The 16,663-nt window shown below is 41.7% G+C and overlaps 2 protein-coding genes across 2 annotated transcripts in view; one reads left to right on the top strand and one right to left on the bottom strand.

The window, feature by feature from the left end:
* The window catches only part of TTC19 (tetratricopeptide repeat domain 19), a 70,048-nt gene extending 58,626 nt beyond the window's left edge, over nucleotides 1–11,422 (bottom strand). The window contains exons 1-7 of the mRNA XM_007945595.2: nucleotides 11,233–11,422; nucleotides 11,028–11,155; nucleotides 8,255–8,365; nucleotides 7,777–7,815; nucleotides 6,778–6,834; nucleotides 6,377–6,438; nucleotides 2,982–3,076 (exon numbers count right to left, since the gene is read on the bottom strand). Coding sequence (XP_007943786.1) covers nucleotides 2,982–3,076; nucleotides 6,377–6,438; nucleotides 6,778–6,834; nucleotides 7,777–7,815; nucleotides 8,255–8,365; nucleotides 11,028–11,155; nucleotides 11,233–11,404 — 664 coding nt within the window. The 5' untranslated portion in view covers nucleotides 11,405–11,422. The remainder of the gene's footprint in view (nucleotides 1–2,981; nucleotides 3,077–6,376; nucleotides 6,439–6,777; nucleotides 6,835–7,776; nucleotides 7,816–8,254; nucleotides 8,366–11,027; nucleotides 11,156–11,232) is intronic.
* A 214-nt stretch (nucleotides 11,423–11,636) lies between these two features.
* Nucleotides 11,637–16,663, top strand: part of ZSWIM7 (zinc finger SWIM-type containing 7) — a 32,196-nt gene continuing 27,169 nt past the window's right edge. The window contains exon 1 of the mRNA XM_007945593.1: nucleotides 11,637–11,712. Within this exon, the coding sequence (XP_007943784.1) occupies nucleotides 11,637–11,712 (76 nt within the window). The remainder of the gene's footprint in view (nucleotides 11,713–16,663) is intronic.

Below are 16,663 nucleotides of genomic sequence, written 5' to 3'. Positions count from 1 at the left end.
ACTGGGATCTTAAAAGCTAGCAAGCTGCCATCTAGATGCAACGATGGGTCTCTCCTCGTCCAGAGCAAAGACGAATGAAGAAAACCAAAATTCATGGAAACAATTAGTCCTAGTGACTGGTACACCATCCGATCTGTAGCCTATAGAACTATGAGACCAGAAGAACTAGATGGTGCCCGGCTACCACTGTCATCCACTTGAGAGTGGATCTATGTAAGAAACCCTTGATAGAGAGGGAAAACAATGTGGAACAAAACTGAAAATCATTTGGAGAAAAAAAAGGGGTGGGGAACCAGGTTTGCTGGTCCGATAGAACCTGGTGGAACCACTGAGACTATGGCCCCTAGCTGCCTTTCAGATCTGGAACTGAACCCACACCTGTGGTTTCCAGCCGAACAAAAGACAGGCATATGAGTTGAACATTTACCTCAAGCAGATACACTCCTTGGAGAGTACAATCATGGGAGAAAGAAGGGCTGCTTATGCACAGGGAGACAGCTCAGGGGGCAGGAGTGCATGGAGGGATGGACATAGGGAAGAGGTAACTATAGGGAGGAAGTGGGAGGGCAGCTGTTACATTGTGGTAAACTGTAGTCAATGTCATCAGACAAAGTATATGTGAACCGCTGTATGGAAAGTGAATTTGCTCTGCAAACTTTCACCCAAATCACAATTTAAAAAAAAAAAGAAAGTAAATAAGGTAGAAGGAAAAAAATGACTAGAAAAATATAAACCAAAAAAAAAAAACCCATAGCTCCTCTTTCGTACGATTATGGATGATCCTTAATCTAATGCTTTTCTAAATTTTTCTCAATGTCTTTATCTACTTTCAGAGTCAGATAACGGTAACTTTACACTTAAAAACCTCTATAGCCAATATTATAAATTAAAAATAGCAATGATGTAGATAGTTCAAAGTATTTTATTTGACAGCTAAGCTTGTTTTTATACCTTTTCTGAGTATCCTCAGATTACTTCCACACTACAAAGTATTTAATTTTTTTCTTGTTGAACTTTTTCTTTCTTTAAACAAGTATTATTGAGCCTCTCCCATTTACCAGTCAGTTTTCTAAGTCCTAAAGATTTAGCAGTGAACAAAACAAGATGAAGTCCCTATTCCTCTTTGATAAGGAAGACAAACACTAAAAACATCTAAAGAGAAACATACTTTTAGTGGGGATACACACCCACACATAGCTACTTCCAAGTGTGATGAAGAAATAAAGAAGGGTAAGGGATAAAGAGATACTAAGGTAGGAGGAGAGAATTGTTTTAGTCAAGGTAGAAAATATTTGAGCAGAAACCTGAAGAAGTTAAGTGAACCATATTCTTGAAAAGATATGACAGAAGACTAGTGCAGGCAGAGTGAACAGCAACTGAAAAGGTCTTGAAATGGCAATGAGAAAAAGACCAGTGTGCTGAGAATGGAACGAGCAAAGGGTAGACTTAACAATGTAGAAGAGGTGGTGGGGGTCAGATCTTGTAGGGTCTAAAGATCCACACAGGGATTTTGAATTTATTGTACGGATGATGCAAAGCCACTGAATTCTTAAAAGATCACTTTGCCTGCTGCTTATATAACAGACTATACAAAGGAACAAAAGCAGGCAGGAAAACTTATGAGATTATTATGAGTCCCAGCAAGAAGCAACGATGGCCTGGACCAGAGTGGTAGGACAAGAGGATGAAAAGTGGTCTGAGATGGATATACTTTGATAGTTGACACAATATAACTTGCTGATGAATTTAACTGGGGGAATGAGGAACAAATCATGGATAATTCTTAGGTTTTTGGCCAAAGCAACTGGGTGAATGATGGTACTGTTTACTCAACTGGACTAAACTGGCACCAACAGGAGGAAGAGAAAAGGTTTGCAGGGGCAGTGGCAGAAATCAAGAGACTCATTTTGGACATGTTAAGTATAAGGTGACCAGCAGACTTTCAAATCAAGATGTCAGGAAGACAATCATGTCCTTAAGACTGCAGGCTAGATCAAGGTTGGGAATAGTGATATAAATCTGATAATTAAAGATATGGAACTAGATGACATCTCCTAGGTTATAAAAGTAGACAGAAAAGATAACCCTGAGGCCCATCAAAGTTTAGAGTTTGAGAGGAGAAAGGGGAGTAGTCAGTGAGATGTCCCAGAGCCAAGTGGATAAAGTGTTTCCAGTAGGAGATAGTGATCGCCTAAGTCAAAATTTCTAATAAGTAGAGTAAGATGAGGATTGAGAACTGCCTACTGGCTTTGGTGGCCCTGACAAAATGGTTTCAGTGAAGTAAGGAGAAGAAAATTGGCACATCTTCAAGAAAATATAGGAACACAATTAAGTACAGACAACTCTTTCAAAGAGTATTATTTTAGAGCGAACAAAAATTCACTGCTGTATCCTTAGCATCTTGCTAGCACTTGGCACATACTAGGTGTAAAACAAAGAGTTACCGAATGGATAGCAAGTCTAAACACTCCCATTACTTCAAGGCAAATTAAGAAAACTTCAATCATTGGGATCTAAGAACTTCCTGGAATTATACTTCCTAATATAATTCTTTACATTCTTCCCTTTATGATGAGGCTGAACTGCAAAACCATGAGTCTCTTTCTTTTCTTCTTTCTTGGTATATTATGAGACCAAAAGGTAATTAATTAGCATTTTGATTGGCAGCTGAACTAAGAAATAAGAGAAAGTCCTTCCCTGTCTGCTGCTCAGTTTTCCAGAGGTTCTATCTAATTAAAGCTTAGCAGATAAATAAACGAACATATGAGCAAAAGGTTTTTTTAAAAAAAGTCAAATCTTTAAAAAAATTTTTTTTTTTTCCCCAAACTCTCTGCTGAGAGCTTACATACAACAATTTCAACAACTATTTTCCAAACTGGGCAACCTTCCCTCCGCCATTCAGACACCTTTCCCTTCCTTGCAGTATAGCAGTGAAGCCCTTTATGGAAAAAAGGCAATATCCAAGAGTCAGGTTTTCCTACCTGACATAATGTCTTCTGCTAGTTCCTTTTCTTTTTCCATTTTTTCCTCTAGAGTTGAAATGCAGAACTCATAGCCAGCAAGAGCAAATTCCTGTCTGTAATGCAAAGATTAGCAATTGGCTATTCACCTTCTTACAAATTTCTTTTTCAACCTCATTTTTCAACTTGAGCTTGAGCATTATCAGTAAAAAAGAGTCTAAGATGGGAAGACGGTATTTTCTTAAGTCTCTAATAGGTGTCAACCTGCCATTTCTCAAGTTGTTTTTTTTTTAAGTCATCCATTTAATGTTACTTAGTACAGTGCCTAAAGCATTTGACTGCTAACCAGAAGGTTGGCAGTTCAAACCCACCAGCCACTCCTGGGGAAGGAAGAGAGCAATCTACTTGTGTAAAGATTTAGCACCTCGGAAACCCAGTGGGGATCACTGTTAGTCGGAATCGACTCAGTGGCAGTGGATAAAGATACACAAAAGCTTAGAATGCCAACATAACCAGCAGTCTTCATCTCCCACTAACAAATTCTCAAGTCAGTTTTTCCAGTTGTAAATGTCTCACACCTATTCAAAGTAATGCTACTAATATTATAGCTAAGGTCATCCTGCACTGTGAATTCCTACTACCGACCTCAGTTTCTGGACACGTTTATACTTCTTCCAAGCATTAGGAAAGTTCCTAATACAAATTCCTTTTATAGAGATGGATGGAACTCTTAGCTATGGCTCTAGAAGGCATTTAGCCCAACTCTGTAGCCTTGGACTCTTAGCCAACTGGAAAGGACACCCAAGTAGGCTCACTGGCTCTGGATACAGGAAGTGCAAACTGCTGGTTTCTATAAAGAGATGCAGAACATGACAGAAATTCCTTCTCCACCCAGCTTTGTTCCTGTTCCAGTTTCTTAACTAGAGGTGATACTATAAAGCTCATCTCTCCTCTACTCCTTTGCTAGGAGCGAACTGATGACCCCCACTATTCTCTCTTCTAAGACAGAGAACAGAGACTTCCCCTTCCTTCGCCAGATTAAAGCTTGGCAAGAATGGCCCTATTCAGGTAATACATAGAGCAGGAGGCTATCCATAAGATATACTTCATCAAAGCAAGATGTCTACAAACAATTTCCCTCTTAATATCAGCCTTTCTAAGCCTCAAGATCTAGCCATGTATTTTCTAGTCTCATGCCTCTCAACAAAATAAACACTTGAAGAGAGCACAGAATAATTTAGAGACTAATTATTAATGGCTACTACACGAGCTTTCACCTCTACAAAGCTATGTAGGTCTTACTTTCCAGTGTTTCTTAGCTTTGTGCTTCTTCTTATCCTAACTGATACACCATAAACATTTAATCTTGTTTTTACTCCTCCATGGGAGCCTGAACCCTGCTGCAGTGTTCCCTAGCATGGACCAAGCTCAAAGCTCCTCAAAAAGACTTGAAGTCAAAGGCTCTTAGAAGCTATATAGTGTCCAATCAAAATGCAAATCTGAGTGAGTCCTGCTCAGAGATAAGTAGGTGGTAAATATGACAGCAGGGACCAGGCTCAGGGACCTTAATGAGCACTTTTTCTACAACACTGTGCCTGCTGTCCCTCCAAACCTCCGGCATCCAACCTCTGCAGCTGCTGAAAACCTAAGGAAAAGCTAGTCTTAGGTCTCCCATAAACTCACCCCAAAATACAGCTCTCTGGAGGAGTGCTTTCCTTACATCCTGTAAGTTTCTTCTTTATATTCCACCTAAAGACAATGAAAGCCGCCAGGCCTATTAGTGTCCTGACTTGGGCACACATCCAAATCGTTTTCTAAAGCCTTCCTGTGTGACTAGCAGACTTATTTCTTCCTTATAAGAACTCTGGTAGCATAGTGCCTAAGGCACTTGACTGCTAACCAGAAGGCTGGCGGTTCTAACCCACCAGCCACTCCTCGGAAGGAAGATGGGGCAATCTACTTCCGTAGTGATACTGCCTCAGAAACCCAAGCAGGGGTCACTATGAGTTGGATCCAACTCAACGGCACATAACGACAACAACGACAGGATTTTTTAAATAGCACTTACCTCCTGTCCTACTTAACCAAAGGCCTTCCCTCCATTTGCAGATATCCGCCCTTAGGTCTTAGCCAACTCACAACCTCTGTACTTTTTAAAGACACTGCTCACACAATAACCACCACCAAAAAAAGAGGGGAGCTACAGATGTTTATACTAATTAGACATAACCAATCACTTCATGGAGTAGTTCTCCTGGTTTGGGAGCTTATGGTCAGTCTAATGGGACAATTTAGTCAATTGGCATAATACAGTTAAATACAGTTTATGTTCTACCTCCCAGTGTGGTAAGTAGTGTTAGGGCCTTAAAAGCTTATGAGCAGTCATCTAAGATACAACTTTTTTAAAAAGAAAGAAGGAAACCAAAGAATCAAGGAAAGAACTGGACTATAGAATTGTTTACAGAAACCACTGCCTCCTCTACCTTGAGATCAGAACTAGATGGTGCCAAGTTACTTCTATTGAACATTCTGATCAGAAACATGATAAAGGGATCCTGATAAAATAGGAAAAAAGTGTGGAAAAATTCTTATAAGAACTCAGACTTACTGGACCTTTTGAGTCTGGAGAAGCACCTAAGACCATGGCCTTGAGTTGTTCTTCAAACCTTGAATTGAAACTATCACATGAAATCACCTTTAAACTAAGTTAACAGTTTAGCCCAATCAGTAAACGTTGTCACCTCCACAACTTGTGTTTTTGAAAAAATGTAAGAGGAAGAGGTCAACAGCTATTTTAAAACATAGGTGAGAAAGTTGGGGGCAGAGAGATTAATTACATGGAAATGAAACAACTAGAACAAAAATAACAAAAATGTTGACACAAAGTGAAGAATGTAACCAAGGTCCCTGGTCACTATGTTTAGAAACAGAGGAATGGAAGATTTTGGTGTGTACATTTTCACCAAATATTTTTTAAAAATAATGCTCACTGAACTGCCACTGAGAATTCTCTTGCCATTTAAGTTTCTATCTAAATTCCTAATTTGCTGATCAACAAAATGGTTTTTTCAAAGTATATTATCCTTAGCAGCTTTTACATTATTCCCTCCCTTTCTAGGAAGAGCTAAGCTAAAGTTATCTAACTGCTCAATTTAAGTAAGAACAGAAAACCGATTAGCTGTGTCACAATGCAACTGGAAGTATGAGAGCTGTGTGTCTCACTCAGCAGGCTAATGGAAATAGTAGGTTCAAAACTAGAAAAGGCTAAAGATTTCAAAAATGAGCACTCTTGAGTGTGACATCCAATTTTTCAAGTAGTAAATAACTGCAGATAATGTAAAATCCAGGGTCAAAGTTTTTCTGCCCATAGCACTATTCCCTGGCTACTGCCACAAGTAGATTTTGACTACACTTACCTATTCTGAGCAGCATAGATACTGGCCAGCTTTAAAGAGATTTCAATTATTGCATTGTCTTCCTGTTAGAAGAAAGAGAAAGGAAAGAAATTCACAAATAAAATTTCCTCATAGAATATTTCAGATCAAGTTCTAGACTGACTTTGACCTCAATGCCATGGTCTTTATTGTTTTAGAGGAATTATCCAAATGAAATCTTCAGCTCACCATGCTTTTGCATGAAAGCTAGGTAATTTTTATACAAGACCTAGGGGAAAAAAATTTTTTTTTTTTTTTTTTTTTGCTACCGCACAAATTTTGGTTATTTCTGTTTATTTTTTGAGGGGAAAGGGGTACTTCAGGAAGCAAGAGTATTTCAAAAACTGTTTTAGCCAGGAAATAATCCTAGGCAATGTCCTTACCTGCTTCATGCCCCCTCCAAGCAGGTAACTCATCGTTGCTTTAAAAAGTTTTTCTGCCTAGAAAGAAAAAGATTTTTCTTTAACTCAGACTCCATTATCTATATGACCCTGGATTCTAAGTACCAGTCTAATCCATTATTCCTTGTGAAAACACACACACACGCAGAGAAATGTACCCTTGTGATATGAAAACAAACTAATATACCAGGACCCCATACCCTCTGTGCATATTAAACTACTTTGTAATAAGTAGAAACCATCTTAAGAGATTAACTTCTTACCAAAACTCATAATGGCAAAGACCATAAACTGTTCCCTAAGATTCTCTCCTTTCCATCCTTTTATTTAAAGAATTCCCTCAATTTTTAGCTAGTCAGCCTCCACTGCAGTTAGGTATAGCCATGTGACATGTAATATACTTTGAAAAAACCATTTTGTTGATCAGAAAATTAGGAATTTAGATAGAAACTTAAATGGCAATTACTAAATCTTATCTTATAAGGAAGCTGCTTAACCTCCATTCTCTTTCTCCTTTCCTGCAGAAGACCAGCTCACCCGTGAAAGGAAGACACACCTTAGAGACGGAATCTAGGCTTCTAGGCCACTTCATGAAGCAGACGTGTCTATCTGACTTCAGTCTTCAGTCTACCTCCAGACTGATAAATCAAGGATAAATATACCACTATCTTGTTTGACTGGTATTTTGGGGTCTCTGTTACAGCCATTTAGCTTGTACTCTTACTAATACAATTCCCTTGAGGTTGTTGTTGTTATGTGCCTTCGAGTCGGACCCAACTCATAGCAACCCCTCCCTGGGTTTCCGAGGCAGAATCAGTACTGAAGCAGATTGCCCCATCTTCCTTCCGAGGAGTGGCTGGTGGGTTTGAACCACCAGCCTTCTGGTTAGTAGTCAAATGCCTTAGGCACTATGCTACCAGAGGTCCCTCCCTTGACGGTAGTCCTTCATAAATTCAAGGTATCACAAAGCAATTTACTTACATTTTCAAGCTGACCACGTATAAATGCTAGGTTGGCCATCTGAAAAGCAAATTACAAATTACTTTTTTCAGTTTAGAGCACTGTTTTCCTATTTATTTCAACATCTTTACGCTAAAGACTCCCTTTTGCCTTCATCCTCTAAAAGCAAAAATGGTTGAGAAAGGCATGTCTACCAGAAGCGAGTAATAGCAAAAGTGTGAGAAGTAGATACTTGGATATATACTTTGTTGATGATAAACCAAATCTAGGTCCACTCATCACTAAGAAACAAATACTAATATTTGTTACTTTTTGGTCTGGGATTGAGACTTGAAAGTGATACCTCAAGGGTAATAAAAGTCAAAACCAAAAGAAAATTTAGTTTAAAAATGAACTTTAGGATACTCTAAAAATCAGGAATATATGACAGGAGCAATAACAAGCCTTTTCTTGCAGCCACTTTTCATCATCAGTGGTTCAGACTGGTTAGAAGAGTTACCAAATCGTAAGTGTAGGTGATGGCCTTGTTGTTACCGCTCTGATAGGCAAGACGAAGAGTGTCATGCAAAATTAGCTCAGCCTCTTCTGGCTTATCTTTCATGATGCTCAACTGAAAAGAAAGAACAAAGAAAACAGAAAATGAAATATAAAGAAAGTGGATATATGTGCTACCAGACAGAAGTAGACTATAGCTGAACAATCCCAATAGAAGGAAGCTATTCATTCATCCATTATTTACTGAACTCCTACAGATGACTATGTCTACAAGTGTGACAGACAGATCAGAATCCTTGGCATCTGTAGTGTAGTAAATTACATAGTGTGGCTTTTCTAGCCATAAGTCTGTGTAAGTCCATGGTGGAATTTGCTGTGAGCAACTGAGTAGCTCCTGATTGTCAGTTATCCACCTGGAATATTCCTGTTGGGAGCAGTATGAAGCAACTTTCTGGGAAGTTCGCTCTCTGTCTCAAGTATGTAGAACTCTGATGTTGGTACTGATTGGTTTGGACCACTCCACCAGGCTCAAAAAGAGCCCTCCTAGAGGTATAAGAAGTCTCTCTCACTGCTGGCTGAGAAAGATATGCTGCTGAGAAACGTGCTCCTGAGAGACATGAGAGACACACTGCTGAGAGAGATATGTGAGAGACACACACTGCTGAGAAAGCCAGAAGTGAGAGACATGCACTGCTGAGAGAGCAATGTGCTACTGAGACAGCTGGCTGCGAGAGACTGAGTGCATTTCTGAACTTGAATTGTAGTCTGGTGCTTCCCTAATAAACCCCATGATCTGTGAGTTGTATGTGGCCACTGCAGCAAATTATCAAACCCAGCAAAGAGGTGGCGAGTGCTGCAGGACAAACGGTTGGTGAAAAGGCTGGAGGGAGGCAGCATGTTCTGGCTTCACAGGAATAGACCTGGGGCTACTGATGGTGATTCTGTCTTCCTCTTGTGAGGTTTGAGGAGGTCAGAAGATGGGGCCTCCTTGTCCCTCTGGCAGCATCCTTTGCACAGAGATGTGGCCATATGACAAAGTTTTGGCCAACAGATGTAGACCAAAGGAATATGAGAAATTTTCAAATCATATTTTATAAGGAAATTACTTGCCCTCCATCTCCTCTTTCTCCTTGTAGGCTGGAGGTGAGCCTGCAGGAAATAAGCACAATTATAACTAACGATGAGAACTATAAAAAAAAACTATGGAAAAGAGTGACAAGGGATCTCTTCTAAGAGGCAAAATGAGGGAAAGTACATGACTTCCATTAAAGTACAGTTAAACTGAGGTACAAAGGATAAGAATGAGGTAACCTAGTAATGAGCTGGGGGGAAGAATGTCCCACCAGAGAATGGGTAATCAGTGAAGACCCTACAGGCTGAAGATTGGTTCTTTGAGGGGAAGAGGCAGCAGATGTAGACAGAGGATGGGTGGGTGAAGTAGGCTCCTTTAGATCATATAGGTCTTGCAGGCCATGTCAAGAAGCCTGGATTTTATCATAACTGCAGTGAGAAGTCACTGAAGTTTTTAGATAAATGGATGGTATTATTTGATTTATATTTTTTAGAAAATCACTCTGGCTGCTGTATGGAGAATGGATTGCAGGAGGCAAGAGGGTGGCCAAGACAATTCTATAGGAGGCTGTGGCAGTTATGGTTCACACTAGGGGAGATAGAGAAAAGGTATGAAACATTTCAAAGGTGGAGGCTGGACAGCAAGTGTATTAAGGGGTGGTGATAAGGGATGACAAGTTTTATGAGGTTTCTAGGCTGAGAATGGTGAGGATGGCAAGACGTCATCTCATGTAATTCGGACATGTTGAGGAGGATCAGTCCCTGGAGGACATCATGCCTAGCAAAGTAGAGGGTCACTGAAAAAGAGGAAGACCCTCAACAAGATGGACTGACACAGTGGGCTTCTATGACTCAGAACTGACTTGACAGCACCTAACAACAACAGGCTGAGAAATGGGGTAGCTGGTAGTAAAGAGAAGACTGTAAAGGGATGGATTGGAGAGACATGTATGATCAAGAGCTTAGTTTTGGGCATGTTAATTCTGAGAGGTACCTGAGGCCTCAGCAGAGACGTCATGTAAGTAAAACCAAACCAAACGCACTGCCGTCAAGTCCGTTTGACTCCTAGCAACCCCTCCTTGCGTTTCCGAGGCTGTATCTCTACGGAAGTAGATTGCCCAATTTTCCTTCCGAGGAGCGGCTGGTGGGTTTGAACCGCCAGTCCTCTTTTAGCGGTCAAGTGCCTTAGGCACTACGCCACCAGAGCTCCTCCGGTCATACAAGTAGCACACTACAGTCTGCAAATACAAATGTTAACATTGTTGACAACGAGACAATATTTAGCCCAATGGAAAAGACGATAACATAGCGAGCAGGAAAAAAGAGAAAATAGAAAAGAATGTGGAGAATAGGAAGACTTTGAAAAGTAAAAAAACAAAACGCGCAAACACTAAACTGTGCAGAATTCTTTATACCAGTCTTTCAGCCTAGTTATTTAACTAATAAAACCACCACCACAAAACACTTCCTACATTCTGTTTGGACAGCCAAGCGATACCTGTGGTGCCACCTCTATTTGCACCTGAGACTACATTGCTTCGGCAGACTAGAGTCTGACTTGGTTAGACGTATTCCAACACTCCCACCCCTTTATGACCCATCTAACTCTGGGCAATTTTACTCTCTGGGCCTCCATCTACTCTCGGTAAGCTGGAAAGAATATTCTGCATCCACAAGGTTTGCTCTGAAAAACAAACACGCCTCACCCTGGCTCGCTTCAGCAGCTGGATGATCTCGGCTTCGGCCTCCTCGGCCGCGTCCTCGGCAGAAGCCCCGCCCGCTCCCTGCTGCTCCTCCTTCTCTGCCGCAGCTGGCCTGGAGAACCAGGCGAGCGCTGAAAGAAGGGGCTGAGATCACCCGGCCTGGCCCTTGCCCGGCCGCCCTAGATCCCGACCGGCCCGCGCCCCTCACCTGCCACCAGCGGCAGCAGGCCCGGACTCTGCCCGTGCTGCACGACTCGGAATGAGGCCACGTCCACCTCGGGCCCCGAGCCTCCTGTCGGCCCCTGCAACGGGCGCACCGTGCAGTACCGGCCCCGACGCACCGCAGCCCGCAGAAAGGCTCTGCTCAGGAGCCGGTACATCCTACCACCGCGGCCTCTACGCACTGGATGCCCGGCTGACTCCCGGTTGAAGTCCCGCCCCCAGCGCCGAGACTTCCTTAGAGTCAACGCTGCCACCCGCGTGCGCGATGACGCACGCCAACGTCACTCCTTCTCGCCCGGGCCCCCAGCTGGCGGCGAGAATCGGCCGCGGGGTGCTTTTAGGGCGCTGGCAGCCACCGTGCAGTCTAAGGAGGGCGTAGCCTGTGGCGCCATGGCTGTCACGTTGCCGGCTGTCGTGGAGGAACTCCTGAGTGAGATGGCCGCGGCAGTACGGGAGAGCGCGCGAAGTACGACCGGAGGGCGTGCGTAGCTGGGTCTTGGGCCGCGCGGGCGGGGCACCAAGAGGCCAGCGCGCCGGGGCCCGTGGTACGCTGGGTGCGGTCTTGCGCCGTACGTAAGCCGCGGCGCGCCTTCCTTTACCTCCGTTATTTCCATGTGTTTCTGTCGGTAAACTTCCAGTTCGTCATGGGGGGGGGAGGAGGCACGATATTTGGGCAAGTAAAAGTCAAATCTGTTCAACGAGATTCAGCTAATATTTACGGAACAGCACAGTTGCTAGGGTTCCTTCAGGAGCGAGCGGACCGCTAGACAAGCGCAGGGACAGAAGTGCTGAGGGCTGCCAGGAAGCATTTCAGATGGGATCCGGAGGGTGGGAGGGACAGGTGCTTATTGTGAGTTGCAAAGGTGAATTTTTGAATCATTGAACTTGCCATTTAATTTTCTGAGAGAAATTTGTTACCTTTAAAAGTTAATATTTTCATACTCTTGGTTGAGAAAATTATTTCAGGACCACAAAACCCAAATAAAGGTATGCACAACGCTTAAAAAAAAAAAAACCACCAAACTCACCGTCGAGTTGCTTTGATTCACAGAGACCCCTCCTTGGGTTTCCGAGACGGTATCTCTACCGAAGTAGATTGCCCGATCTTCCTTCCGAGGAGTGGCTGGTGGAGCAGGTACTAATCCTGAGCCACTGGACTAAATGGATAATGTGAAAGTATCTTTTTTTTTTTTTCCTACCAGCAGAGGATGCTCTGTGACTGTGCTTACCAAAATCACTGAGAACTAGTTAATATAAGGGGGGGGGGGGGGGGGGGGGACTCACTGCCATCCGGTCGTTTTGACTCATAGCGATCTCACTAGGGAAGTAGATCGCCCAGTCTTCTTTCCGAAATGCTTTGACTAATTAGAACTACTCTCCTGAAGTAAAAACGGTCATTTTATAAATACAGTGGAGTTAGGCCTCAAAACTTATTTGGATGGCTTTGTTTTCGAAGTATTGTACCTTGAAAGGGTTTATGTTGAGTTACTTAACTGTTTTTTAAAGGCCTGAGAAAAGCCCGATTTTGTTTTCCTGTTTCGGTCAAAATTATTATGCCAGCCTCGTTCTTACTACATAAAGAGTCGGAAAGAGCCAATGTCCAGTCGACTCAAATAGTGTTTCTGGGGCTCTAAGATTTGATGGAGTTCTTGTGGCATAGTGGGTAAATCATTTGTATCCTAATCAAAAAGTCAGTGGGTCAAACCCACCAGCTATTCCTGGGAAGGAAGATGAGGCAATCTATTTCTCTCAAGATTTATCAGCCTTAGAAACCCAGTGGGGGTTGGAATGGACTTGATGGCAGTGGGTTTGGTTTTTTGGTTTTAAGATTTGTTAACTTTGAGGGTGGGATGCTATCAGTTATGCCAAAACCAGATTCTGTGTTTGAATGGGTTAATCCTTGTACTGTTACAGTCTTGATGGGGCTCAATAGGTCTCCCTGATACTCATACCTTGGATATGAGAACACCTACCATTGATTCACATTTATTTTCAGCAGGACAGTTTTCTGCTATTTCAAAATCTTTGCTCTAGATAGACATTCATACACCCTTCCTATCACCCATCCTTCAGTGGTACTTTTTTTTAGATCAAGATTCCAACCAAGTTTACAGTAAAAACTAGTTTTGAACCATGTACCATACCAGTTTTTGCAGAATAGAACTGTGCACTATGGGATTTTCAGTGACTGATTTTTTTTGGAAATTTACTTCCAAAGCACCTTTGGGTGGACTCCAACTTTCATCCTTTCAGTTAGCAACCAAGAAAGGTAACCATTTGTACCACTGTACAATGTGTTCCTATATGTCGCCTTTGACTTTTTTTTTTTTTTTTTTTTTTTTTTTTTAAATAACTTGGGAGTTATTTCCCCTCAGCCCTGAGTTTTTACCTTTGCCCTAGTTTTTTGGAGCAGCAGCTTGAGGGATGCTAGGGCTCTCAGGTTGTTTTCTGCTCTAGAGTGTTTATTACTTTTTCCCTGGGGATTCCTGAGATTGACTGACATTTGTAGGTAAACTGTAAGCAGCTTGGTACTTTTGTCTGGCCTAGTAATTAAGAAGACCTTATGTCTTGAGCATAATTGAGGATTAGTTGAATAATCTGGTGAGAGAGGCCCTGCTTTATAAGTGATGAAGATCATGATATAAAAACAGCTGAAACACAGAGGTCTCCTGGTTGAGAGGGAGAGAAGCAGAGTTATCACACGTGAGTTGAGTGGTCCTGAAGCTGATACACTGGTTATGAGCTGGGCCATTTAGCAGCAGAAAGGCCCACAGTGGAGAGGCCTGACAGCAAAGAGCAGCTAAGAGAGGTGGACAAGCTGCTGCTCTGGCTGTGAGCTGAGTCAGCTGTGGAGAGGCCTAACTGCAGAAAGCAGCTGAGAGAGCTGTCTTGGGTTGGAAGCTGCCCTGCACTGAAGAAGGGAGGGATGTGCTTTCCACTTCAGAGATCCTTCCATACCCTACCTGTGTGCTTCCTGACCTGATCCTGTGTTGTTCCTGTTACTTCCAAGTTGATCCTGATCCCAAGTTGTAGCCTGTTATTTCCATAATAAACATAGTATGGTCTATGAGTTCTATGTAATCATGGCAACAAATTACAGAGCCTTTGAGAGAAGTAGGCGTTCTGGTAACGTAGTGCCTAAGGCATTTGGCTGCTAACCAGAAGGCTGGCGGTTCAAACCCACCAGCCACTCCTCAGAAGGAAAGTTGGGCAATCTACTTCCGTAGTGATACTGCCTCGGAAACCTAAGGAGGGGTCGCTTTGAGTCAGATCTGACTGGAAGGCAGTGGGGTTCAGAGATGTAGAGTGCCATGGGAGGAATAGCTGGTGTCAGAAATAATGGAGAAGTAGGAAGGCAGATATATATCTGATCTCTGCCTCATAAGAACCAGCTTTGTGCTGATCTTGATTCATATCTTTTATGAATTCATGCAGTTCATTATGCATTATTACACACCATCTAGGATCTGCCAGTATTCTAACTTTTCACTTAAGATAATCATGTGAATCAGGTATTTTATCAGTTTTATTTTCCTAAAGAAGTCTCTCCTAGAGCCTTCTGACTTAGAGAATGGACTGGCTGATCTGTCTGTCCTGAGATCACCCTTCACTATTATCCTGGGAATTCCTTTTACCTATGTTGCACCCTTTATCTATAATGTAACCTAGATTTTTCTTTTTGTTGATTTACTCCCTTATTTCATGGTGCACAGACTACAGTAGGTGAAGAAAGATGTATGGGATGTGCTTTTTGAGACTTTAAATATCTAAAAAAGCCTTCTTTCGATCCTGACATTTAATTGATAAGTTTGGTTAGTTATTGAATTATATGTTGCAAATACTTCTTCAGACACTGGAAAGCATTATTCCACTGCCGTCTAGCTTCTAGTGTTGCTTTTGAAGAATCTGAAGCCATCCTGGCTCCTGATTTTTGTGCGTGACCTGTATTTTCTCTAGTGGTCTGAATGATCTTTGCTTTATGCCCATTGCTGTGAATCATCATGATAATGTTCTTGAGTGTGATGTTGTTTTATTTTTTTTCTACTCTACTTTGTGGGCACTCAGTGGACCCTTTTTATGTCCTTCAATTCTGGAAAATTGTCTTGAATTATTTCATTAATGTGTTTCTTCCTTTTACTTTCTTTGTTCTCTTTGGCATTCCTGCTATTCAGATACTGGATATTGTATATTCTCTTATTTACTTACTTTCTCTTACAAATTTCATCTTATTTTCTCTGTTTCCTGGGTAATTTCTTCAACTCTTGTTTTCCAATTTTCTACTGAATTTTTCATTTCTATAATATTTTTAAGTTACAGCTCCTTTTTCTAAAGATTGCTTTTTTATTGTACCTTGTGCCTATTTTATAGTTGCTTTAACATCTTTTTTCTTTGTTGTGTTAATAACTGTTTAAAATTTTCTTCTCTCAGGCTTTTCCTTTAATTAGCTTTCTTTGGTTTCTTTTGTTCTCTGTATTCTTTCCCTTAATATCTGGTAATCCTTGTTGTCTGGTGAAGTTTAAGAATGAAAGATGAAAGATTTTTTTAGAAGCACTGAGTGGAATGTAGGGAACTCTGGTGATATAGTGGTTAAAGCATTTGATTACTAACCAAAAGGTAAATGGTTCGAACTCACCAGCCACTCTGTGGGAGAAAGATGAGGCAGTCTACTTCCATAAAGATGTACAGCCTTGGAAACCCTATGGGGCAGTTCTACTCTGTTCTGAAGGGTCACTGTGAGTCAGAATTGACTTGATGGCAGTGGGAGAGTGGATTGATGGGGTCTGTAGATTCTGAACTACATTGTACTTGTCCCCATTAGGCTATTTGGTTGGGAAAACCATTCCAGTGTCATTTGTCTTGGGCTGGCCAAATTCTCCAGGTAAGACTTTTCTAGTCCTCTGCCTAGAGAATCAAATGTCTGATTGCCTATGAACCCCTGTTGGGAAAGAAGGGAAAAGATCCCCTTATTTTCAGTGTGATGTTTTTGATCTCAGTTATTTACCCCCAACCCAGATATCCTATATTTTAATCTCTAGAAAATAAACCTGGTCTTTAGTCACGGTAAGAGAAGTAAGTCACCTAGAGCTAAGGAAGGGAACTGTGGTCCTACTGCTTCTTAAACTTACTTTCAAAGAGTCTTCCTTATTTTAGTCCCCTGCCAAATCCCCAGTTTCAGAGCTACTTGGTACCACCAATTTCTGGTGTTTTTTTTTTTTTTTTAATTGGTTGATTGGTTGGTTTTTAATCAGGAGAGGTGAGTAGGGGCTTCTGGTGTGTAAATCAATTTGATTCTTGGCTCTTTCCACACCTAGCCTAAGATTCCATTTTCTCAGATCTGATAAAGTATATTCCACCCTTCTGTCAGCTTCCAGTTTCTCTTAACTGCTTCCTCTCCTGTTCTCATCTTTAGTAGTTTA

Source organism: Orycteropus afer, unplaced genomic scaffold, assembly GCF_000298275.1.
Source record: "Orycteropus afer afer isolate SDZICR_OR568_19922 unplaced genomic scaffold, OryAfe1.0 scaffold00139, whole genome shotgun sequence".
Taxonomy (NCBI): domain Eukaryota; kingdom Metazoa; phylum Chordata; class Mammalia; order Tubulidentata; family Orycteropodidae; genus Orycteropus; species Orycteropus afer.
The sequence above is the reverse complement of the archived record's forward strand: the minus strand, read 5'-3'. Positions and strand labels throughout refer to the sequence as shown.